This window comes from Sarcophilus harrisii, chromosome 1 (genome assembly GCF_902635505.1).
Source record: "Sarcophilus harrisii chromosome 1, mSarHar1.11, whole genome shotgun sequence".
Lineage (NCBI taxonomy): Eukaryota > Metazoa > Chordata > Mammalia > Dasyuromorphia > Dasyuridae > Sarcophilus > Sarcophilus harrisii.
In genome coordinates, this window is record NC_045426.1 from 694,622,249 (window position 1) to 694,647,712 (window position 25,464).

Here is a 25,464-nt window from a genome sequence, read left to right on the forward strand (position 1 = left end):
ATTTCTGAGTTTCAGAAAGCATCAGAGGTTGTACATGGCGTACTGAGCAAGCAGCAAAGGTACGTGTGTGTGTTGAGGGGGTGAGCCCTTGGCACAAGAAACAAAAAGGGGGGGGGGCTCCTAGCATAAGGAGCAAGCAGAAAAGCTGGGAGGAGTAAGCTTTTAGCACATGGAGAAAGTGGAGGTAGGGGTGGGGGTGGGGGTGGAAAGCTTTAGCACACAGAGCAAGAAGCAAAGCTGGGGAGGGAGCCCTTTACCACACAGGGAAGCAGCAAAGGTGGGGGGGGGGGGAGGCTTAGCACTCGGAGCAAGGAGCAAAGCTGGGAGGGAGCCTCTAGCACACAAAGCAAGCAGCAAAGCTGGGAAGAGGTGAGCCCTTAGCACTTGGAGCAAGCAACAAAGCTGGGGGAGGAACCTTTAGCAAGCAGCAAAGCTAGGAAGGGGAGCCTTTAGCACACAAAGCAAGCAGAAAAGCTGGGAGAAGGGAGCTCTTAGCACCTGGAGCAAGCAACAAAGCTGGGGTGGGGGGCTTAGCACTTGGCGCAAGAAGCAAAGCAGGGGGGGGTAGCCCTAAGCACTCGGAGCAAGCAGCAAAGCTGGGGGGTGGGGGGGTCTAGCATTTAGAGCAAGAAGCTAAGCTGGGGTGGGGGGAGTCTTAGCATTTGGAGCAAGCAGCAAAGCTTGCAAGGGGAAGAGCTTAGCCTATGGAGCAAGAAGCAAAGCTAGGGGGGAGCTTAGCCTGCAGAGCAAGCAACAAAGCTAGTGGGGAGCACAAGTTCAAAAAGCAAAGCTTGGAGGACGGAGAGCTTTAGCCTGCGGAGCAAGAAGCAAAGCTAGGGGGGAGCTTAGCACTTAGAGCAAAAAGCAAAGCCTGGAGGGGAGAGAGCTTAGCCTGCAGAGCAAGAAGAAAAGCCTGGAGGGGAGAGAGCTTAGCCTGCGGAGCAAGAAGCAAAGCTTGGGGCGGGGAGAGCTTAGCCTGCGGAGCAAGAAGCAAAGCTGGGGGGAGCTTAGCACTTAGAGCAAAAAGCAAAGCTTGGAGGGGGGAAAGCTTAGCCTGCGGAGCAAGAAGCAAAGCTTGAGAGGGGAGAGCTTAGCTCATGGAGCAAGAAGCAAAGCTGGGGAGCTTAGCACTTAGAGCAAAAAGCAAAGCTTGGAGGGGGGAAAGCTTAGCTTAGAGAAAAAGCAAAGCTAGGGGGGAGCTTAGCACTTAGAGCAAAAAAGCAAAGCTTGGAGGACGGAGAGCTTTAGCCTGCGGAGCAAGAAGCAAAGCTAGGGGGGAGCTTAGCACTTAGAGCAAAAAAGCAAAGCTTGGAAGGGGGAGAGCTTAGCCTGCGGAGCAAGAAGCAAAGCTTGGAGGGGGGAGAGCTTAGCCTGCGGAGCAAGAAGCAAAGCTTGGAGGGGGGAGAGCTTAGCCTGCGGAGCAAGAAGCAAAGCTTGGAGGGGGGAGAGCTTAGCCTGCGGAGCAAGAAGCAAAGCTTGGAGGGGGGAGAGCTTAGCCTGCGGAGCAAGAAGCAAAGCTGGGCAGGAGAGCTTGTAGCACAGAGGACAACAGACCAAGAAAGCACCAGAACTGAGGGGGGTGGGGCTTTCCCGGAAGGGACAGGAAACTAAAACAGAGGATCAAGTTTAAAAGGAACTTTACATCTGTAAAGTCCAATCCAGTCCCTTCCATTTTACAGATGGTAAAACTGAGGTCAGGAGATCTTTTGCCAAAGATCACATATCAAACAAGTGGTGGAGTGGAGACTTGAACATTGCAATCTGGGGTCTGAATCTCAGACCAGCACCCTCTCAATGACAGTCACATTGCCACTCTTCGTTAGCTCAAAGGACTGGGAGTTGCTGGACTGGCCTGGGGACCACACGTGGCAAACACTCCTGGCGTACAGAAAGGGCCACCCTTTTTCTCGCTCCCCTCTAATACACAGAAACAGACCAAAGCCCCTCAAAGCTGGGAACATTTGGAGCCGGGGGGTGGGGGGGGGTTGGGGGGGGGTGGGGAGGGGTTGGGGAAGCTGATGCGGGAGAAGTGGGACTAACGCTTGCCACACGTTCCCTGCAGGGCCATCCTTGGCATCTTTGGCCCCTTCCGGACACCGGGCTCGTTTCACCAAGGCCTCCCCAAGGGGAGCAGCAGGACACGGAGCATCAGAAAGAAGGGGGATTCCGGGACGACACCCTTGGGGAAAATGTTCTCTTGGATGCCGGGGAATGAGCCAAACCTAAGGGGAGAGCAGCTGGCCTAGCGCAGGTTCAGGCAGTCATGTCCCTTGGGAGGTATCAGATGCTTCTGCACATTAGGCTGAAGGCGAGAGGGCGCCGATGATATCGAGAAGACATTTCACTGGACGAAAAACCGGAGCCCTGAGGGGAGAAGGCCTGGAGAAAAATGACTGAATGGACACAAATAGGTCCTTTTAAGTCACAAAACATGTTTACACAAGGAACCAGCAGAAACTGAACCTTTCGCTCTGGGACACGTGACTAGAAGCTGAAAGGCAATAGGTTTTGGCTTCAGGAAATACTCCTGTTTTCTAATATCCCAAAGCAGTCCAATAAATAATTTACAGTTATGTACAAAGCCGGGGCTTGGGCCACCAGTGGAATATTGTACCCCAAAGCCCAACCAAAGGGGCACAACTCCCAGGTCTTTTGTAGGAATGGAGGAGGTAGGAGAGGAAAGGGAGGGAGGGAGGGGGAATCTGCTCTGTTTGAGGCTGGATCCTTTTAAGCTGCAGCTGGAGAGACTGTGGCCACCCAGCACAGCCAAGGTGTTCAGCTCAGGGACAAGGGTGGGCAGCTGAGGAGGGGTCCTGGTTTCCTCTCGGCCCCTTCCAGCGCCATCCTCCAGCTCACGCAAGGGCAGGCAGAGGCCCGACACACACCAGCGGGGTAAGTCTTCTAACCCATGGGCTCATTTTGGGTTTGAAGAGATACCCCCCCCCCCATCCCCCAAATGCAGGCTGAGGTCTTCAAGTGTTCTCTTTCTCCCATTCTGGCCTCCTGGGCACAGTTCTATCCGCTCTTGTTCCTCATCATGCGGGGAAGAGTTCTGGTGGATTCTCTCCATAGCAGTATTTTGCTATGGGGTCCCTATAGGTGTTCTCATGCTGCACACTCTGTGAGAGAAGAAGAGAGACATGAAAGAATAAGAGAGATATCAGGGAAGGAAAGAGAGAGAAAGAAAGTGAGAGAGAGAGAGAAGGGGGGGGGGAGATGGAGAGAGGGAAAGAGAGAGAACGGTGATAGATGATGAAGGGGAGAGACAGAGACAGAAAACAGATGGGTGGAGGGAGAGACAGAGACAAAGAGAAAGATTACAAAACTTCACAAAGCTTTGAACTTGGAGAAAGTAAATAGATAACCTTGGATATCTTGATCAGAAACTCATTGTCACATTTCAGTTGCTACTCATTTCAATTTATTAAATAAATGCTAAAAAAAAAAAAAGTAACAATTCATCTGGAAGAACAAAAGGTCAAGAATATTAAGAGAATCAATGAAAAGAAATTACAAAGGAAGGTGGACTAGTTTTACCAGATTTCAAACCTATTATAGATTAGTAATCATGAAAATAATTTGGTATTAGCTGAGAAAGAGGAGATCAGCAGAACAGATTGAGTACAAGGTATAACTTATACTTTTATTTATTAAGCACCTGCTGCATGCAAGACATAATGCTAGTTCAAAAACAATTTCTATCCTCAAGAAACTCACATTATAATGAAGGATATATAACACATTGGGGAATGGTGGCCAGAGCCAGGGAGGAGGTACTCTTAACTTAGAAAATAACTGGGATAGGGAGTTTGGCCAGAAGAGAACAGAAAGATATATTCTTTCAGCAGTAAGCAGCTGCACTGATTTTCTTTTGCTTTATTTTAAAATGTAATATTTATTTTTAGCACTCACTTTAAAAAAGGTTTGAATTCTCTCCCTCCTGCTGAGAAGAAATGTGATAATTTTGGCATCCGTTAATGTAAATCTTTCAAGTTTTTTTGAAATCCTCCTATACTTGTTATTTCCTATACAGAACAGTTTTCTGTCTGCCACAATTTGTTCAGCTACTCCCTAAGAAATGGCCATTCCCTCAATTTCCAATTCACTGCGCCACAAAAAGGGCCATTCCTTTTTCTTTGACCTCTTTGGGATACAGACCCAGTAGTGATATTGCTAGGTCAGCAGTTTTATAGCTCTTTGGGTCTCTTTCCAAATTGTTCCACAATGTCTGAAGCAGTTTACATCACCACCACTGTATTGGTGTCCAATTTTTTCACATGCCCTCTACTATTTATCATTTTCCTTTTCTGTCATACCTCAATTATTTAAGCTTTCCTTTCTCTATAATCAACAGTGCTTTAGAACATTTTTTATGACTAGATATCTTTGATTTCTTCTGAAACCTGCAGCTTCATTTCCTTTGATCATTTATAATTTGGAGAATAGGGATTTTTAATATTTTATATTTATGTAATTTTAAATATTTATTTAAATTTATATAAAAATTATATTTTTATAAATTTGACTCAGTTCACTACATGTTTGAGAAACACGGACCAAATCAGAGAAACAAGTGGTACAATTCCATCCTTCCCAGCCCATACTTTCCTGCTTTCCTTTTAATATTGGCTGCATTGGTTTGGTGTATTCAAAGCTTTTTTGTTTAATATAAACAAAATTATCATTTTATTTCTTATGATTCTATCTCGTTTAGTCAAAACTTCTTCTCATCTAAAGATGTGACAGGGAAAATTTTCCATGCTCCTCTAATTTGTTTATGATTATCACTATTTGTGTCTAAACTACACATCCATTTCAACTTTATCTTGGTATACATTCTGAGATGTTGGTCTATACCTAGTTTCTGCCAAACTGCTTTTTAGTTTTCACAAGAATCAGGGCAGCTAGGTGGTGCAGTGGATAGAGCACCAGCCCTGAAGTCAGGCAGACCCGAGTTCAAATTCGGCCTCAAACACTTAATATTTCCTAGCTGTGTGATCCTGGGCAAGTCACTTAAATTGCCTCAACAACAACAAAAATGTTTTCACAAGAATTTCTCTCAAATAGTGAGTTCTTGTTCAAAAGGTTTGATCTTTGGGTTCATCAAATACTAGGTTATAACAGTCATTTACTACTACCATAGTAAATTATACTGTGTACCTAATTTATTCCACTAATCCACTTCTGTATTTCTTAGCTAATATCAAATTGTTTTCATGATTACTATTCTATAACATAGTTTGAAGTCTGGTATAACTAGACTTCTTTTATATTTTCCATTCATTGATTCTCTTAATATTCTTGACCTTTTGTTATTCCAGATGAATTTTGTAATGTTTTTCCTAGCTCTATTAAATAATTTTTGACAATTTGGCATGGTACTGAATAAATAAATTAATTCATGATTGTCATTTTTATATTGGTTTGATGTAGTGACAAGCAATTAATATTTCTCTAATTGTTTATATTGGTCTTTGTGTGAAAAAAAATATTTTTTTTTTTAAATAATGTGTTCATATAGTTCCTGGGTTTGTATGGGCAGGTAGTTAAGTTTATTGATGATTTTACACAGGTACTACTTATTTTGAAGAGTTTCTTTCAACCTTATGTTTTCTTGTGTGTTTTTTTTTTTTAATGGAAATGGGTATTATAATTTGTCAAAAGCTTTTTTCTGCATCAAAATCATATAATTTTTGTTTTTGTTACTGATGTGGCCAACTATGTTTTAATATGAAGCAGTCCACTCCCTTTATTCCCAAGATGAATCACAGCTGAGCATAGTATATAATCTTTGTGACATTGTGCTACAGTTTCCTTGCTGGCATTTTATTTAAAATTTTTGCAATATTCATGAGGTAAACTGGTCTGTAGTTTTCTTTCTGTTTTTGTTCCTCTTAGTTCAGAATCCAGCATCATATTTATATCACAAAAGGAATTTGGTAGGATTCCTTCTTTTCTCTTTTATCAAATATGGTTTAATTGTTTGGTAAATTCATTCGTGAATCCATGTGGTACTGGGGCTATTTCCTTAGGGAGCTCATTTATGGCTTGTTCATTTTCTAACACAGAGTTATTTAAGTATCCTATTTCCTCTTCTGTTAATCTGGGCAATTTATATATTTATATGCAATCATCCATTTCATTTAGATTATTAGATTTATTGGTATATAATTAGACAAAATAGCTCCTAATAATTGCTTTAATTTCATTTTCCTTGGTGATGAGTTTATCCTTTTCATTTTTGATATTGGTAATTGGATTTTCTTCTTTCTTATTTTAAATCAAATTAACCAATTTGATTTTATTATTTTATTACTGCCTTAAAATAAAACCAGCTCCTAGTTTTATTTATTAGTTCAAGGATTTTCTTACTTTGGAATATTAATCTTTCCTTTAATTTTCAGGATTCCCAATTTGATGTTTGAAGATTTTTAATTTGCTCTTTTTCTAGTCTTCTGAGTTGAGTGTTCAATTCAGATTTGCCCTTTTTCTATTTTACTGTATGTTTGCTGTTGATATTCAGTTATTTTTCCCAGATGTGACCGACTCTTTGTGACACCAGTAAGGGTTTTCTTGGCAAAGATACTGAAATGGATTACATTTCCTTCTCCAGTTCATTTTGCAGATGAGGAACTGATGCAAACAGGGTTATCTTACTTGCCTCCTAGTATCTGAGGCCAGATTTAAACTCTGGAAAATGAGTCTTCTTGACATCAGGCCTGGTACTTTATCCACTGTGTAACTACCTGCCCTATTTATTTTAGTTTCATTTCCAATTAATTTTTAATTTATGCATCTAAAGCCCTTTATTGAATATAATATTTTACTGCAATATGGTCTGAAAAGGATGCAGTTAATATTTTTGCTTTTCTGCATTTGAGGTTTTTATGACCTATAATATATGGTTAATTTTTACGAAAGTACCATGTATACTTAAGAAAAAGGATATTTCTTTTTATTCTCAACTTTTTTTTTTCTGAGGTCTATCATAAGTTATTTTTCTAAAATTCTATTCGCCTCCTTAATTTATTTATTGGTTAGATTTATTTAGTTCTGAGAAAGAAAAGTTGAGGTTCCTCACTAGGAGAGCCTTACTATCTATTTCCTCCTTTTAATTATTTAACTTTTCCTTTGAGAATCTGAATGCCCTGCCATTTGGTGCATAGATGTTTAGTGTTGACATTACCCAATTATCTGTTACCTTTCAGCAAGATATAGCTATACTGCTTCTCTCTTTAATTAGGCCTGTTTTTGCTTTGTCTGATATCCTGATTGCTATCTCTTGCCCTTTGCCTCTTTTACCTCAGTTGAAGTATAACAGATTCTTTGTTTTAATTCTCTCTGTCTTTCTTGCAACAACATATTGCATTCAGGTTTCTGATTCATTCTGCCGTTTCCATTTTATGGGTGAGTTCATACCATTCATATTCAAAATTATGATTACTGTGTATTTTCCTCTATTTTGCTTTTTTTCTTCTTTATCCTTCTCTTTTACCCTATTTTTCCTAAAAATCTGTTTTACTTCTGACCACTGCTTTCCTTAATCTTTTCTGTTGGGTAAGATATTTTAACTAAGTATGTTTTTTCCTCTTTTAACTAATTCCAGTGAGAATAAGGTTCAAGCATTTCTCCCCCACCCCACTCTCCCCTAGCTCCCCTTCCACTATAAAAGTTCTTCTTTGTGCATCTCTTTTGTGGGAGATAATTTTATTATTTTACTCCCTTCTCCCAGTGTATTTTTCTTTCTCGCCTCTCCATTTTTTTTTTGAAGATCATCTCATCATAGCCAATTCCTTCTTGTGTCCTGTATGTTCACTTTTTAAAAATCCCCTTAATAATGATAAAATTCTTGGGAATTACAAGTATCATATTCCCACATAGGAATATAAATAGCTTATCTATATTAAGTCCCTTATGATTTCTTTTTTCATATTTACCTTTTTATGTTTCTCTTATGTCATGTGTAAATGTCATTTAGCTATGGTCTTTTGAGTAGGAACACTTGAAAGTCCTCAACTCTATTAAAAACCCATTCTTTCTCCTGAAGGATAATACTCATTTTTTTGTCTGAGTAGGTGATTCTGTTACAATCCCAGTTCCTTTGCCTTCTGGAATTTCATATTCCAAGACCTCTGCATCTTTATTATAACTAAATCTGTGATCTTGACTGTGGCTTCATGATATTAGAATGGTTTCTTTCTGACTGCTTACAATATTTTCTCCTTGACCTGGGAGCTCTGGAATTTGGTTAAATTATTATTCTGGGAGTTCTCATTTTGGAATCTCTTTCAGGAAGCAATCAGTGGCTTCTTTCAATTTCTGTTTTATAGGATACACACACATACACATATATAAGATGGGAGGGAGAGTTACACCCTGACAGAAAGATAGAGACAAAGAAAGACAGTGAGAAAGACAAGGAAAGATACAGATATATTTCTATTTTATAGAATATAGACAGTTTTCCTTGATAATTTCTTGAAATATGGTATTTAGGCTCTTTTTTTTTCATCATGGCTTTTATGTAGTCCAATAATTCTTATATATCCCTCCTCAAGCTATTTTCCAGGTCAGTTTTATTTATTTTTGCTGAGGCAATTGGGGGTAAGTGACTTGCCCAGGGTCACACAGCTAGGAAGTGTTAAGTGTCTGAGACCAGAATTGAACTAAGGTCCTCCTGACTTCAGGGCTGGTGCTCTATCCGCTGTGCTACCTAACTGCTCCTATTTTTCTATCCTTTTAACTACTTGTCCAATTCTGTTTCTTAAAGTATTATTTTCTTCAATTTTTTTTGGTGTGTCCTTCACCAATCTATTAATTCTCTTTTCATAATTTTCTTGTAACAATATCATTTCTTTACTCAATTTTTCCTCTATCTCTCTTATTAAGTTTTTAAAATCCTTTTTTAGCTCTTCTCAGAATTCTTGTTGGCCTTGTATCCGATTCATTTCCTCCTTCTGAGGTCTTGCATGTAGATATCTTGACATCAATGCCTTCTAACTTTATCTTTTCATCTTCCCTGTCACTAAAATAACTTTTTATTGTCAGGTTCTTTTTTGGTTTGTTCATTTCTCTAGTCTATTTTTTGACTTTTGATTTTATGGTTTTAAATTGAGCTCTGCTTCTGGGGTGAGGGGCATACTGTCCTAAACTTCAGTTTTTATGTTCTGCTGTTTTCAGAACTAGTTTTAGGGGTTCTGTAAAATTTTGGTGTTTTCAAGGTATTATGATCCAAAGAATTCTGGAATCCCTGTTCTCTTGGTCTACGATCTCATCCTTACCCAGAAAGGAACTTTATTTCCTTGTAGTTACTAGCACACTCCTGAAATTCTGACCATTGTTGGCACCCTTCTTTGTTCTGGAACTAAGGATGGGCAACGCACCAAGGTCCTGTACCTGGGCCAGCAAATCATCCCCGTAATTTCTTTCTGAGCTCTTGTCCAACTCCCTTACTGGCTCTGGGCTGAGAACTCCTAAAGCAGCTGCTGCTGCTATTAGTGCCAACAATTGCCACTGGTGCTGCTACTTTAAGCACTCTGTTGTACCTCACCTGCCAACCTTCCAAATTGTACTCAGCTAGAAAAATTTTTTCCCTGACCCTTTGGTTTGGTTCGGTTCTGCTTCTTTAGAATTCAATTCATTATTTTAAAGTTATCTGGAGGGCCATTTGGGGGAGTTCGGGAAGGGCTGCCTGTATTCTGCCTTGTGAACTCTCCCTCTCTCAGCAATATTGATATGATTATGATCCCAGGTCTGGGAGAGGAGGGTGGAAGAATGGGGAGGATGGTAGAACATGGGAGCAACAACAGATATGCAGCTGGTAGGATACTGAGGCATAAGGAAAACCTGGTTTCAAGTCCCACCTCTAAAGATCTACAGCCTCTATATGACCCAGGGTAAATCACTTAAATTCTCAGAAGTCCCAGAAGTGACTCATGAAGACCATAAATTGAGAATAGCTGGTTCTTGCATCAATTAACGCAGAGAATTACAGGAGGCAGAGGGTAAGATCTAAGGTAACTTATTTGTTAAATTTCAAATGATTTAAGTAAGGTTCTCTTTACCAAAACATCACAATGAGTGTCTATCAGTTATACCTGACTCATACAGTGCTTAGCAAAGTGTGTGGCACACAGTAGGTGCTTAAGGTTTAATGATTGCAAGATTCATTTATCATATATCATTTTTCCGATATCTCTCCAACTAGAGAAAGTTTATTTAGTCTCTCAGCTCCCCCATATGTCGTCCTTTCCTGAAAAGCCCATTCTAGGAGGAGGGTTGTTTAGTCACGGGATAACCCAGCTTCCACATGCTTCCAAAGCACCTGCCATTTACCCAACAATGGTCTGAGGATCTCTAAGTACACAGTAAGAAACAATAAAGTAGAACAACTTACAAATCAAAAAGGGAGGATGTAGAAGTCTGAGTCAGTGATTAATGTCTTTATCAACCAACAAAAATGGGAGCCACCTATACAAGAGAAGGGAAAGACTACATAGGAAGGGTCAATGGCTTTAGCCTGCTTGAAACTGTCTGGGTCTTATCAAATAGCCAAGACCAAGAGGAGAGAGTCCTTAGCTATAATGACAACTGAAAATAGTCAACATTTAGGTTTACTATGTATCAGGCACTGGGCTAATCACTTTACAAATATTATCTTAATGGATCCTCATAATAACCCTGAAAGGTAAATGCTGTTATTAACCCCATCTTACAGACAGGGAAACTAAGGCAGACAAAAATTAAGTGAATTCCTAGGATCAGAGAGCTAATTAGTGTCTGAAGTTCAACTTGAGGTCAGGTATTCTAGATTCTAGGCCCAGAGCTCATTTGTTGCACTATTAAGTTGCTTTGAAAGATAAAGAATTTACAAGAAGGGAAAGGAAAAGGGAGTGAACTTGTGATTTCATTAGTAAAGGAAACTCCCTTTGCAAATGTCACCAATGTTAGTTTGTGACTAGGGCACTGAGAATGATTGACTTGTCTGGGGTCACCCAGTCATTATTTATCAAAGGCAGAATTTTAACTTAGATCTTTCTGGCTTTGAATCGATTGAACACGTCTTTCTTAAATATCTACTATGTACTCGATACTATAATTAAGTGCTGATGATGCAAAGATAAAAATTTCACAGCACTGCCTCTACCTGGAATTTAACTGTACAATTTCAGAAAAACCTAAAAAGATTTATATGAACTAATGCAAAGTGAAGTAAGCACAACTGCTAGAACACCGTTCACAGTAACAGCCACATACTGATGAAGTCCTGGATTAGTAGATGGGGCTGCAGAGAGAGTCCGAAGGACTGACAGATTTACTCCCTGAGGTAAGCAGGGAAGGGGACTGACGGGGATCAGTTCAACCTTACAGTCCTACCCTCTGGGGAGGTCATTGGTCACCCCACCTTGCTATGTCCAGTCAGAAATCCTAGTTGTGTCAGACCCCCGAGGTTAAATTTTCCCTGTCAATCTGTCCATGGCTCATGCCATTTTTGCTGAATCCCTCTTGGGTTAAGCCTTCCATGGCTTCTGTCCTGTAGTGTTTTTCCCCTTTCAGGCCCCCTACCATGCCTGTCTTTCTCTTGTTCCCCTATCTTGCCTCAAGGTATCTCTTTCTTTCAGATAACTAACTTTTTTTAGGGTACCAAATCCCTCTATGGATTTAGCCCACCAGTTAAAGGCATGCTCCCACCTCATAGAATATTTCCTTTCTCCTGGTTAATCATGATTTCCACCAGGGAATTTGTTTTTTTTTTTTTTTTTTTCATTGTCAATCCTGGTATCTATGGGATCTCTTCATTTTGACTGTACCCTCTTCTCCTAAATAAACCTACCTTTTGTTATCACCAGAAAAAGTTTTGTGCTTTATGAGCAAAGCAGAATTGAATTAGCCCAAAAGAAACATGAGATGCACAAAATCAGAGAAGTTATCCGAAATATTCATGGGAATGATTTGCGTCCAACCTGTGGCAGAGCCTTCGGAGCCTGTGTTCGTCAGCCACAGTCAGAACACTGTAATTTGACTCTAACAGACTGATGTCATTCTGGTAAGAAGGACAACCTTTTGTCCAAGATAATGGCCACTGTTCACAGTGTTACTCTTTCACGTGACTGAACATCTGGTGTGCTAAACTGCAAGTATATCATTTGGAACTAGGAATTGTGACCCTAAATATATCAATACTGTGCCATAATCAACTGTGAATGATTTAGCTCTTCTGATTAATACAATGATCCAAGACAGTATCAAAGGACTCATGATGAAAAATGTTATCCACCTCAAGAGAGAAAATTGATAAAGTGAATGCAGATTGAAGTTTATTTTTTCTTTTTCTTTATTTTATCCTCCCTCCCTTTTTTGCAATATGGCTAATATGAAAATATTTCACATGACTTCATATGTATAATTTTTATCATATTGTTACCCTCTCAAAGAGGGGCAGGAGAAGGTGAGAATCTGGAACTCAAATTTTTAAAAAATATAAAAAAATTTTAAATGTATTTTTTAAAGGGGAAAAGTTTAAAAATTTACCAACCATAAATGTATCTGCTTATCTTTAATCACCTCCCCCACGGTGAGGTGGCAGCCACCATAATAAAACAATCCCTTTTCTCCCCTCACAGAATACAGAATATCCCTCTAATCTCAAACAAGCAGTAATTTGCAAGTGCTAATGAATTTTATGGTGGGAAACACAGGAAAGAAACAATTCTCTCAGATCTTTAAGTCTCTTTCCCGGCAATATTAGAATATTCCCCAGACTTGAGGCAAAAGGTATTCTCCTTTATGGGAGAAAGTACCCATAATGATAAGGGAGGAAGAACCTTTCTTTCAATCCTTCCTAAACATATTTTGCTTCTCCATCTTGTAATAGGCTGACTATAATCCTTGTATACTGTATAAAAGTATCCTTCTAAAGGATCTTCCAAAGAGACCTGTGCTTATTTATTTCCCTAAAGACTGAAAGTGAAATGCAGAATGAAAGACTATTACAATCCCTCTTCAATAAATTCTTAGCAGTCCAGGATTCAGTTTTTACAAACCTGGTGCCTAGTAGAGTAATTGGAATATAGCAGGTACTGGCTCCTTAAAGGCTCCAGCCATGGAATAAAAGCTCCGATTTGTCCTACTAAGCCAGAAAGAATTCCAAACGGCAACTTGACAAAGACCATGTCTGATACAGAAGACAAACACAAAGAAATTGGGGTTGGGGGGCTCAGCCCCAGTAGGCTGGTTGTTAGTCAATAAGTTGCCCGGCCAGGGCAGACATCAGGAGATTTTTTTTTTTTTAATGGCTCTCTATCCTCTGCAGGATCCTTCCACTTCCTCAGTGATGGTGGGAGCAGTGGTGTTTAATAATAAAAAGTCAAGAAGTCCACTGGGAAAAAAGTCCCCCCACCAAGCAGAGCACCAACAATAGCTAAACTTTCCCAGTATCCTCAGCAGTTAGTGTATTCTCCTCTTAGAATACTTTATCTACTTTGTACCATCCCAGATTTATACTGGTTGATGTGGACACATCAGCTGAGCCTCAAATGAAGCTGCCATTTCTAAGAGGCACAGGAGGGAGGGTTGTGTGTTCCAGACCTGAGGGGACAGCCTATATAAAGTCCCCGTGGTGGGAGAGGGAATGTTTATAAGCTTGAGGAATAGTAAATAGGACAGAATGAAAGGCAATGACAACCCCCTTCAAGAAATTCTTAGAAGACAGAGATTCTGTTTTTGAAAACCTGGTGCCTAGTACAGTAACTGGAATATAGTAGGTACTTAATAAATGCTTTTAAAATTGAATGGAGTTGATCTCAGGGTCATAGCTTTTAAAAAATGCCTTATAATTTTTTAAAATCTATTTTGAATATGTTATGTACATATTGTCTCCCTGACTGACGGGAGGGATATTTTCATTTTGGTCTCTGAATCTACAGAAATTAGGAGAGTAAATGTACTCAGAAGGTACTTTATAAATGTTCACTTATCAGTTGAATTATCAGTCTTACCTTTACCTCCAGCCCAAAGAACCTGGTTATGTGGTTTCCCAAATCCTTTCCTCCTTCTTCTCCTTCCATCCCAACCTACCCTGCCCATTATATCTCCTCACCTGAGATGAAGTCCTGCATTTGGCCAGACACAGTTCAAAGTGATCTTCCACCGCCATGAAGAGATTTTGGAATGCTGCTGCAGCCTGGTTGAGAAACCGTTCTAGGAGTAATTGCTGAGGAAACAGAGGACATTCAAGATGTAAGATTTCCAGAAAGAAACCTAGGCCCAGGAAGGAACAGAGGATCACAGCTTGAGAACCAAAAAGCACCTCCCAGGATATTTAGTCCAGCTCTTCCATTCTACAGATGAGGAAACTGAGGCCCCGGGAAGTGAGCTGCTCAAGATCATACATGTGAGTGAGTCTGAATTTAAACAGAGGGCCTCTGACTCCAAACCCAGGACCTCTCTCCCCTGTGCTGTAAAAGAAAGATGCGTCTTATCTAAAAGAAATGCCAACATACTCCCAGAAGCTCACTGGAGCCACCCATTTGGTTGGGAATAAGCTTCCTTGCTTGTAAACACGGACTGAGTTAAAGGAACTAATTTCCTGTCATTGCCAATAGGTTCTGAAAGAGGTTCCCAGCAGGAGTCTTAATCATTGTCATAAAATAAAGGATAGGGAGGGAGGGACAAGAGGAAGAAGAACCTTTCTGAGGAGAAATGCAAATTATACCCCTTTTCCAAGTGATCAGAGGTAACACTCCACTCCCTGTCAGTGGGGCTGTGGAGAACTGGGCACTCGTACTTGTGGCTGAATCACTATATTCCTCCATAAAAATACACATCCAAATGGCAGTAACATGAGGCTCACAGATCTATATTAAACTAAGTCACATTACCTGATTCCATGACGTGCTCCACAGTGACTGGAAAAGACTAGAGTGATCATCCAGTTTTCGCATGGTAGAGAAAAATGAAACTAAGTCCTGGAGGGGTTAGTTATTTGTCTAAGATCACAAAGGTGGATCTGAACCTCCCCTTAGCCTTCATTCTTGCTCCCAGTCTCTCTCTCCTTCCTTGTATTCCAAAGCACAGTCTAGCAAACTTGGAGGCAGGAAGACTCAAGTTTGAATCTCCTCAGACAGTAGCTAAGAGAATGGGGTAAGTCACTCTAAATTTCTGGGGCCTCTCTTTTTTTATCTGTAAAGTGGGTGTAAAACTCACTCCTACGCCTGGGATGAGAGTAAAATGAATGAACGGCTGTTAAGCATCATTCCATGATCCCAACACCTACCTTGCTGGGCTGCAGGCAGCAGGAGACACAGTATTCGTAGGCGCCACAGCAGCCGTTGGACAAGCAGCCGTCACAGCAGAAGCGCCTGGCGCTGGCGGCATTGACGTTACAGCAGCCATTCACGAGCAGGTCCTTCCTCTCGCAGACGTAACCTTGGGAACCAAAGAAAGCCGACGGATGAAGCCAGAGCATCATAAAGTTCTCCAAGGGGGGCGGGGCAGGGAAGTTTCTGACTGCACATGGAAAGGGAGCAAGCGGTAATTTGAGGAGGCCATTCTCACCGAGCCGTGCCCTGCAATTAGACCAGCTCTTGTGGTTTGTAGGACACGCGGCTCTGACCATCAGACTTACGAGCTGTGTGTCTATGGCAGCAACCCAGAGTGAAATCCAGTTCTGAGACTTCAGGGGTCTGGCCTGTGCTTCTTACCTGGGCTGCATAAGCACTTTTATCACCACTAGTTAAGCAAGAAATGAGACAGAGGAAAGCGGCTCTGAGAGCCCCAGAGGGATCCCGCCAAGTGGCAGCTCTAGGTCTGACCTCCTTGGGACCTTCTCTGGGCTCCCGACATACCTATTTCCCCTTCCAACTGACGACTCCAATCCCAGGCAATGAATGATCTTCTCTAAGCTGCCCCTCTTTCTCATTTCATGATCCATGTTTTTAGTCACCAAGTTTATAACCATGGGATCATCCTTGGGCCCTCACCCTCTCGGACTGGTTGCCAAGGCCTGCTGTTTCTACCTCTGAAACATCTCTCCTGTGTTTCCACCTCTCCTCTGACTACACCATCACCATTCAGGCCCTTATCCCCTCATGCTCAGTTAGCTGCAATAGTCTGCTGGGGAGTCTCCCTGTCTTGTCTTTCTCCAGATTAGTCCCTTCTCTATTTAGCTATTTAAGTGAGGTTCGGACCATAACCCTCCTCTTCTCAATAAAGATCAATGGCTTCCTATCACCATCAGGATTACATATGCATGTGTGTATACATATATACGTATTATATTTTATATGCATATATTGGATTTTATTTATGTTTATTTATATTTATTGACATTATGTTACATATTAAATATACAACACACATACACCTAAATTACACATATGTATATAGGAATTTACATTATAATAAATTTAGAAACCATTTAACTATATGTATATGTGTATGTATATACACGCATGTGTTTAATATCCACATATTTATATGATATATTTTTGGTAGATTAAATATTACAATTACACATAAAACATGCAATACACATATAAATATGGATATATTTGTATATGTAATATATAATCAATGCTAGAATTTACAAATATATGTAAATATGCATACATACATGCATTCATTCTCCTCTGTTTGGCCTTTAAATTCCTTCCTAACCCAGTTCCTTGCTACCTTTCCAGTTTTCTCATACTTTGCCCCACCAAAGCCTCTATTATTCAGTGACAGCAGCCTCCTGGCTGTATTTCATGCCAGTGTCAAATGGTTCCATATCAGAAACAGGTAAGATTTTATTAATGGAAATGACAATAAATTAAGAGGTATTTTCTTCTCTGCTTGGCTGCTGTATCCAAAGGACCATGGGACCTCTCCATCTGATTGGCAACTGAAACCATCTAAACCATATTTCAGTTGTTAATCAGATGCAGAGGTCCTGTGGACCTTAGGATGCAGCACAAGGAACTTTTCAGCTGACAATCAGATGGAAAGGTCCTGTGGGTCCTGTGGGAAAGGTCCTGCTCCAAGTGCAGCAGCCAAGCAGATCTAATGTAAGTCCTTTTCACTGACTGGCTTTCCAATTAGGATATGAGCTCCTTGAGAACAAGGACTAACTTTTTTGTTGGCCCCAGTACTTAAGACAGAGCTTTGCACACAGGAAGTCGTTCATTCACTCAAGAGTCCCCATCTCCCTGACTCCTGGTATTGTCACTGGCTGCCCTCCACTCCATCCTTATCTCCACCAGTCGGCTTTTTCCCAAGACTCAACTGGAGGCCTTTCTGGTCTGTTCTTAGAGATCACCTCCCATTTATATTGTATGTTGTATGGTGTTAAGGTTTTGACTTCTCCAGTAAACCGGATGCTTACCAAGGGCAAGAAACATTTGTTGTCCTTTGTGATAATCCCAACAGCAAGAACCATGCTGTTGCTCTTTGTGATAAGCCCAATACACAGTGAGTAGTGAATAAAAATATACTTGTTGACTCGCCTTCCCCATGCGGTTGGTGGTAAGCATGATTAACCCTATTTTACAGATGAGGAAACTGAGATTTTGTCCACTTTCCTCTTTCTACAAATAAGTGCATGGGGAAAGAGGCCCCAAGTCGGGCAGCACAGGAGGAGTCCCAAAAGAGCCGGGGCCATACCTAGCTCATCCGTGATGAGAAGCTTCCCTTGAATGGAGTTCCGACACTGGTTGCTTGGGCGACTGCTGTTGCCCAGGTTGAACTGCACTTTCCACGGGATGGGCTGTTCCCGGTCTTGTACCTGGAGGAGATTCCGGTCTCTCACTGCCCTTTCTTCCTAGGAAAAGGATCAGAAAGAAACAGGGGTAAGCAATGACAGACATCTGGGTTTCATCTATGGGTCATGGTCAGTAGGACTGGATGAGCGCTCTAGGGAAGATTAAATATAGCACTTTTAATAAAAATATAGAACCGCTGAGAAACCCATCTACTCAGTTTTCTAGTTACGCCTGAGCTAATTAGACTCAACTTGGTGGCAAAGAGGGACCTGGAATTGGGAAAAACCAAGCCTTCAAATTCAGCTATGTGACTCTAGGGAATTCACCTAACCCTGCTTGCCTCAGTTTCCTCATCTGTAAAATAGAATCATAATAGCACCTCTCAAGGTAGTTGTGAGGATCAAAGGAGAATTGTAAACTGCTTTCCAACCTTAAACGTGCAATATAAAGGCTAATTTATTATTTTATCTGCAAAATGACCACATAGCTTCCTTGCCTATTGTAAGATATAATTGCTCTTCTTTTCTGATCACTCGTGATTTCATCAGTGTAGGAAGCTCCCAGCGAAGAAGAATTTTTACATATCCAAATGGGCACCAATTCACCAGCAATTTCAGAGGACAATAACAGATGAGGGAAGAATCTTAGAACATGAAATGTCAGAGTTGACAGGGGCTTTAGAACAGGGAATATCAGGGCTGGGGGGGGGGGCCTTAGAACAGGGGATGTCAGGGCTGGGAGAGGCCTTAGAACAGGGGATGTCAGGGCTGGGAGGGAGCTTAGGACAGAGAATGTCAGAACTGGGAGGGGCCTTAGAACAGGGGATGTCAGGACTGGGAGGGGGCTTAGAACAAGGAATGTCAAGGCTGGGAGGGTCTCTGTTTCTCTCCCCATTGCTTCCTCTCACTATAAGCTGGAGAATATATCTAATGGGAATATATATTGTACACACACACACACACACACACACACGCACTTTTTTGCCTGAAAAAGTCATATTAATAGTAGCCATTGACTTTTCTTAGGCTCAATTTCTCACCAGTTAGTGAGGATAATGACGCTTCCATTACAGACTCATCCTGCTCTGGGCTCTTGTGAGAAATGGCTTTATGCTACAACGGCCAGAGGCCTTCTTGGCAGGGAAATCGAAGGGCTACATCCTCAGCGGTCCTGTCATTTTTAAGAATTCTCTGCTGTAAGCTAAGAAGAGGTTCTTCCCCTTGCTGGTGTCACGCACCCTGTTGGTGGTCTGAGGAAGCTTATGGACAGATCCTTTCTCAGAATTATGCATTTTAATCCATAAGAGACAAAGGATTACAAAGGAAATTACTTCAATCAAAATAGCGACTCAAAAATTAAAAAACAGCTTCATGCAGAGATCCCACTTTGGAGATGGCTTGTCCCTGGTAAGGGCGGGGAGAAGTCTCTATTTGAAAATAAAGGTGACGTCATTTCTGCAAGGTGGCCTTTCAGAAGAGCTCAGACAGTTTTCCCATTATTTTCGAGAAATGTTGACAGTGATGAATCAGACCACAGTCTCCTGACCTCAAACCCAAACCAAACAGCCTGTGGCCCTGAGCTACCTTCCCCAACTGCTCAAAGAGGAAGCGAAGGTAGGCCGGAAAGGAGCCAAGCATGATGAGAATCCCTGTTAATATTTATAACTGCTCTGCAGAAAGAGACGGGGACACAGAGAGAAAGACAGCACATACATACACAAAGGCAGACACACACACACACACACACACACACACGCAACACACACATGAGTGGGAGAGGCACACAGAGAGAAACAAAGATGGACACACACACACACAGAGACAAAGAGACAGACACACATGCCCAAAAAAGGTAAAGAGACAGAAAAACACACAGAGGGATGGGGGAGACAGAGAGAAATAGAGATTGATACATAGAAAGAGACACAGACATACTCACACAGGGGGTGGGAGGGACAGAGAGAGACAGAGAGATAGAGAGATAAGACACACACCAAAATAACAGAGGAATGGGCACAAATACACTCTGAAAGAGACGGGGGAGGGCAAACAATCACTGCTCCCTTTATGCAGTGGTCAATTTTCTGGAGCTACTTGATAGAAACTGAAGCTCTGGTCAAATGCCTCAGTTTCTATCTTAAGCAAGTTGCTAAGACCTCATGGGAGTTTGGAGCTAGAAATCCCCAAATCTCAAGAGTTGGGAGGGGAGGGGAGGGTGAATGCACCAAGCCAATCCAGACCTGATCAAGATTCCACTCAATATAGCAAGCATTTATTAAGCCCCTACTATATACCAATTACTGTGCTAAGCCCAGGAGAGTGGAGGGGAAAAAAAAAACAAATAGGAAACAGCCTTTGTCTCTCGGAAAGTTACATTACCCTGAGTAGACACAAAATGTTCACAGATACATTCATATAAGATACAAAGTATTTGCAAAATCCTTTCAGTGGTAAAGGAGGGAGTCCAGGGGCTGGCCAAGTGGGGATCTGAAGAACTCGAGCTGGAGGGGACCTAGAGGTCATCTAGCCCAATCTCCCCATTTTTCAGTTGATGAAACTGATCTTCTGAGGAGCTGCTCAGGGCCACACAGATGGCAAGCCTCGGGACAGAATCTGAATCCAGGTCTTCTGCCTTCAGAACCAGGGCTCTTTTCCCTGTACCCATTCTCCCTCAGAAAATCTCCTTTAAAGTGAGAGCATATGAGCAGAGCTCAGAGGGAGCTCAATGAAGAAGCTGGGTTGCCCAGTGGGTAGAGCACCACACCTGGCAATCTGGAAGGCCAGAGTTCAAATATGGCCTCAGACACTTAACTACTATGTAAGCCAGGACAAATCACTTAACCTATTTGCTTCAGTTTCCTCATCTGTAAAATGGGGATAATCATAGCCCCACTTTCTTATCTATAATAAGAAGGAATTGGATTTGACCAGTGGAAGGCATCTGGAATTTCACATGAGGAGCTGGATTCAAATTCTGACTTTGCCCCGGGCTGTACAGCCTTAGAACAATCACTTCTCCTTTGAATATGAATCTAAGCTCCCATTTATAAAATGGGGGCGAGGGGAAATCTAAAGTCCTTCCCTTCTATGATCTCTACGGTCTCAGTTGTCTCCAGAAGCCAGAGAAAATTGAGAACATCTCCAGCTCCTCTCAGTCACTACAATGGCTCCTTGTCTAAGGCCTTGGGGCTGGGGCAGCTCGGGGATCCTGCAGACTGCTCTTCCAAACATTAGTTTTTCCAGATTGGAGAGGCTTGCCTTAAGTCACCAGTCAGACCAGCCACCTACAGAGAAGGCTCATCCCTAGGGGGGCTGCTCACCAAGTGAAGAAGGTCAAAGTGGAAAGAGAAGTCTGTGGTCCCAGGTTCAAATCCTCCCTTGGATTACTTGGAACCTGAGCTTCAGCTCAATAGCTTGGGAGGCCTCTTCTAGTGCCAGTTCTAGGATGGATGTGTTTGACCATTAGAACGTAATCTCTCTGAGGGCAGGGGTTCTTTTTGCCTTTAGTTTTCCTTTTTTGCATGTTCCCCGGCATTTAGTAAGCATTCAAGAAAAACTGATTTGACTTGTGGATCACAAGTATTCCTGGTTGGGGCAGGCTGTAGGATTTAGGGGCAGGGTTTGCAAACTCCACTTACTACTACTACTACTACTACTACTACTACTACTACTACTACTACTACTACTACTACTACTACTACTACTACTACTACTACTACTACTACATCATCATCATCATCATCATCATCATCATCATCATCATCACAGTTGAAGGTCACTAGGGGGCACCACAGTGCACTGAGTGCCAGGCTTGAAGTCGGGAAAACTCATCTTCCCGAATTCAAATGTGGCCTCCATAATCCCTAGCTATGTGACCCTGAGCAAGTCACTTCACCCTGCGTGCCTCAATTTCCTCATCTGGAAAATGAGCTGGAAAAGGAAATCGCAAACCCCTTTAGTATCTTTGCCAAGAGAACCCCAAATGGGACCATAAAGAATTGGACACCACTGAAATGGCTCAACAACCAGTAATAACAATGCTTGTACAACTTTATATGTTAATCCATTTGATTTTCACAATAACCCTGTGAGATGGTATTATTATCCCTGTTTACAAATTAAGAAACTGAGACTCAAAAGGGTTATAAGTGACTTATCTAGGATCACATAGCTAATAACTAACCAGAGCAGGATCCCAAATCAGGTCTTCTTGACCCAAGTTCTGAGCTGTATACCAGTGGAGATTATCCACACATGAGAAATCATAAAGGCTACTGTGCATTTCTCACTTGTTCATAGCTCTTACATCAAACCAAACAGGCCTCTCACCTTCAGGCCTTCTTCTCTAATCTATCCCCTAGCCTGAATGCCCTCCTTCTTGACTTTCACTTTGGAATTTGGGATTTTCTTGGCAAAGATACTGAAGTGGTTTGCCATTTTCTTCTCCAGCTCATTTTGCAGATGAAGAAACTGAAGCAAACAGGATTAAGTGATTTGTCCAGGGTCACACAGCTAATCTGGGTTTGAACTCAGGTTTTCCTCACTCCAGGCCCAGCACTCTAACCACCGTGCCACACAATTCCCTTCAAAGATACCTCCAACATGAAACCCTTCCTCATTCCCTCTAGATGCTAGCACCTCCAAGAAATTAAGGATAGTGACTAGATTTCTGGGAAATAGCAGACTCGCAGGTGAGGAAACTCCCTCTCCCAATGAGGGACAGCACCTTGTCTGTGACTTATGATGCTTAAGAGTTGCCTGGCTTCTATGCTATCCCTCTCTAATGGGAAAAAAATATGACAGCTTTGAATGCAGGTCAAAGCATACTTTTCCTTTACTTTATTATTCTTGCTTTTTTTAAGTCTATGTTTTCTTTCACAACATGACTAACATGGAAATGTTCTGCATGGCTGCACATAACCTATATCAAATTGTTTGCCTTCTCAATAAGGGGGCAGGGAAGGAAGAGAGAGAATTTGGAACTCGACAATTTTCAAAACATGTTAAAATTTATTTTTGCACATAATTGAGGAAAAAATAAAATATTAAATCAATTTTTAAAGATTGCTTAGAGGTGACAAACTCGACTAGAAATAGGGCCACTCACCTATACGTAAGGACCCCTGCCACAGTAGAATGACTTAAAAAAAAAAAAATCACATCTTAACATCTATATTATAAAAGTATTTTTATATATGTTAAATATTTCCCAATTGCATTTTCATCTACTGCATGTTGCTGGCCACAAGGCAGGTCCTGTTGGATACCTCAGGTCTACAGCACTGAGATGGTGCCCAGCATAACAGATACAAAAGGGAGACTTTAACCCACAATTCCTCTCGTTTAATAAAATGGAAGCTGGTTGATTGAAGAACCCTTGACACAATAACATTTCGACAGTATTAACCACCAGCTGCATATATTTCACGAAAGTGGCAGTCCAGTCCAAGCCTGATTAACCCTCTACACAATATCCAGGAAAAGAGAAACCCCTTTTAGAGCAAATACTCTTTGTCTCTGGGTCCTCAGGATTTTGCAAATGGCAGGCAATGTCCTCTGAATGACCTCTAAACAACAGCCATCCCTTCTAAATGGGGAACCCACCACGGCTCCTAAGACTGGCCTCTCCATTTGGGAAGCTTGGAGTTTTATCCTTCCCAAATCAAATTTATCCAATTTCTATTTTTTTGTTTCACGTTTCAACCTCAGGGGCCAAGCAGAACAAAGCTAATCCATTTTCTATTCTATTGCCCAACCCTAGAAATCAGAGATCTCCAACCTACTCCACCCCTTCCTTTTCCAGGCTAAATATTTATACTTTGGCTCATGCTTTAGAAAAATACTCCACAGGCATAATTCATACAAATATTCTATCCTTGTTTACAAAAAAAAAAAAAAGAAAGAAAGAAAGAAATGGGGAGGAGGGGCAGAATTCACAACAGCCCATGGTTTCCTAGTACCAATCAAAACAATTATAAGAAAACAAAGGCAACAACAGATCGGTTTTCTCTCTCCTTATTTCTTATTCTTCCATATACCCATGCCAAAGAATTGCAGCCAAGTCAGGGGAAAGTTGAAATAATCCTTACAGCCTGTTCAAGGTCATTTGCTTCCTGTTCACATATTTGGTACCACACACCCTGCTGCCCCCCCCAACGACCCATCCAGGCGGACCACAGAACTGGAACCCGGCCCACTGCACCTAATTGTGATTGCTGAAGAAACCGCAGAGACAAACAGAATCATAGGACCGAGATTCATGACCGATGCAGCCCAGAATGTCTCCCTATTCCAAAACTGGGCTGACCCCTTCCATCCCTTTCATCCATCTTCCAAGATCCCAAGACAAAGCTCTCTCCATCACTTTCTCAGCTTCCGAAGATGCTAATGGGGGGAATTAGATCTGCTAGTTCTAGCCCCATTTTTTAAAAATATTTTATTATAGCTTTTTATTTACAAAACTTATGCATGGGGAATCTTTCAACACCGACCCTTGCAAAGCCTTCTGTTCCAAATTTTCCCCTCCTTCCCCCCTAGATCCCCACCCCCTCCCCTAGATGGCAGATATACATATTTATACAGTTGTCTTGCTGCACAAGAAAAATCGGATCTAGAAAGAAGAAAACAAAAATGTCTAGCCCCATTTTAAGGCTGTCAACTGAGGCCCAGCAAAGTGGGCGGAGCATTGGGGATGGAAGACTCTAGGGCTCTAGTCCCGGGCAAGGCACTCTGGGAGGTCTGTAAAACCGAGAGATAAAGGTATCTCGCCTAACATCCTTTCTAGTTTGCCTTTGTACAAGGTCAAACGGCTAATCTCGCCTAAATGATGTAGAAGAAACCCCCATCCATAAAATGAAAGGTTTGAAAAAGGTGAGCGTGAGTCCCTACTAAGGTGCCGCCCGGTTCTGGTTAAGGGAGGGCAAGTGGACTCTACTTGGGCATGCCACCTAAATGCCTCCGGGCCTCAGTTTCCACAGCTGTTTAATAAGGGACCTTAGGGTCCCTTCCAGCTCTCACTCCGGGATTCTATCCATCCTTTCCAGCCCTGCCACAGGGTTCCCAGGGTCCCTCCCTGCTGTGTCCTTTTGTGCGGAGGGTCCCTCCCTGCAGTCTCCTGGGCTGGGAGGGTCCCTCCCGGCAGTATCCGGGGTTTGGAGGGTCCCTCCCTGCAGAATCCTAGTTCTGAGGGTCCCGTTCCCACGTCCTCACGTTTTCTCCGGCACCAAAGCCCGTCTGACGGCTCGCAGGCGGCAGACCCAGCTCCCCTCCCCCCACACCCCACGCGTTTTACAGTGGAAGGAGACAAAAGAAATGCCCCGGACGGGCTGAGACTGACCTGCTTGAAGGTGCTGGTGAGAAAGTAGATGAGAGACAGCCCGAAGACCAAGCCGAGCACCCAGCGCTTCCTCAGGAGCCTCCTCCACACCATCGAGGCCAAGTTCACCATCCCCGCCCCCGCTGCCCGCTGCGGCGGGCCCGCAGCGGGCCGGGGATGCAGGGGCCCGAGCTCGCCGACCCGGGGGTTCCGAGCTAAAGGGGCTCAGCCCGGGGGGCGGGTGGGGCTGCCCGGCCCATCGCGGCCGGCGGCAGCCCGGAGGGGGGCGGGGGTCCGGGCCCCGCCCCCCAATGCGGCAGTTCAGCTCAGCCCAGCGAGGGGCCCCCGCCCCATCGCCTCCCGCACGCGAGGGTCCGGGCTAAGCCGAATGGCGCGGCGGAGGTGCTCCCGC

The 25,464-nt window shown here is 42.5% G+C and overlaps 1 protein-coding gene across 1 annotated transcript; it reads right to left on the reverse strand.

The window, feature by feature from the left end:
- Positions 1-1,239: 1,239 nt before the first annotated feature.
- Positions 1,240-25,266, reverse strand: C1H12orf49 (chromosome 1 C12orf49 homolog). Its single transcript, XM_031948662.1, has 5 exons — positions 25,074-25,266; positions 17,641-17,797; positions 15,275-15,426; positions 14,099-14,212; positions 1,240-3,119 (listed from the first exon to the last, which is right to left on the reverse strand). Exons 1-5 carry the CDS (start codon positions 25,182-25,184, stop codon positions 3,036-3,038), a joined length of 618 nt encoding a protein of 205 aa, XP_031804522.1. The 5' UTR covers positions 25,185-25,266; the 3' UTR covers positions 1,240-3,035.
- Between the last annotated feature and the right edge of the window lie 198 nt (positions 25,267-25,464).

Bases quoted from the DNA above. Each gene is read 5' to 3' on its own strand.
- C1H12orf49 (XM_031948662.1), bottom strand. From the start codon at position 25,184: ATGGTGAACTTGGCCTCGATGGTGTGGAGGAGGCTCCTGAGGAAGCGC. The intron at 15,427-17,640 runs GTATGGCCCCGG...TTGGTTCCCAAG, and splicing joins TCTCATCACGGATGAGCTAG to GTTACGTCTGCGAGAGGAAG. The intron at 3,120-14,098 runs GTGAGGAGATAT...CTTCTCTCACAG, and splicing joins AATGCAGGACTTCATCTCAG to AGTGTGCAGCATGAGAACAC.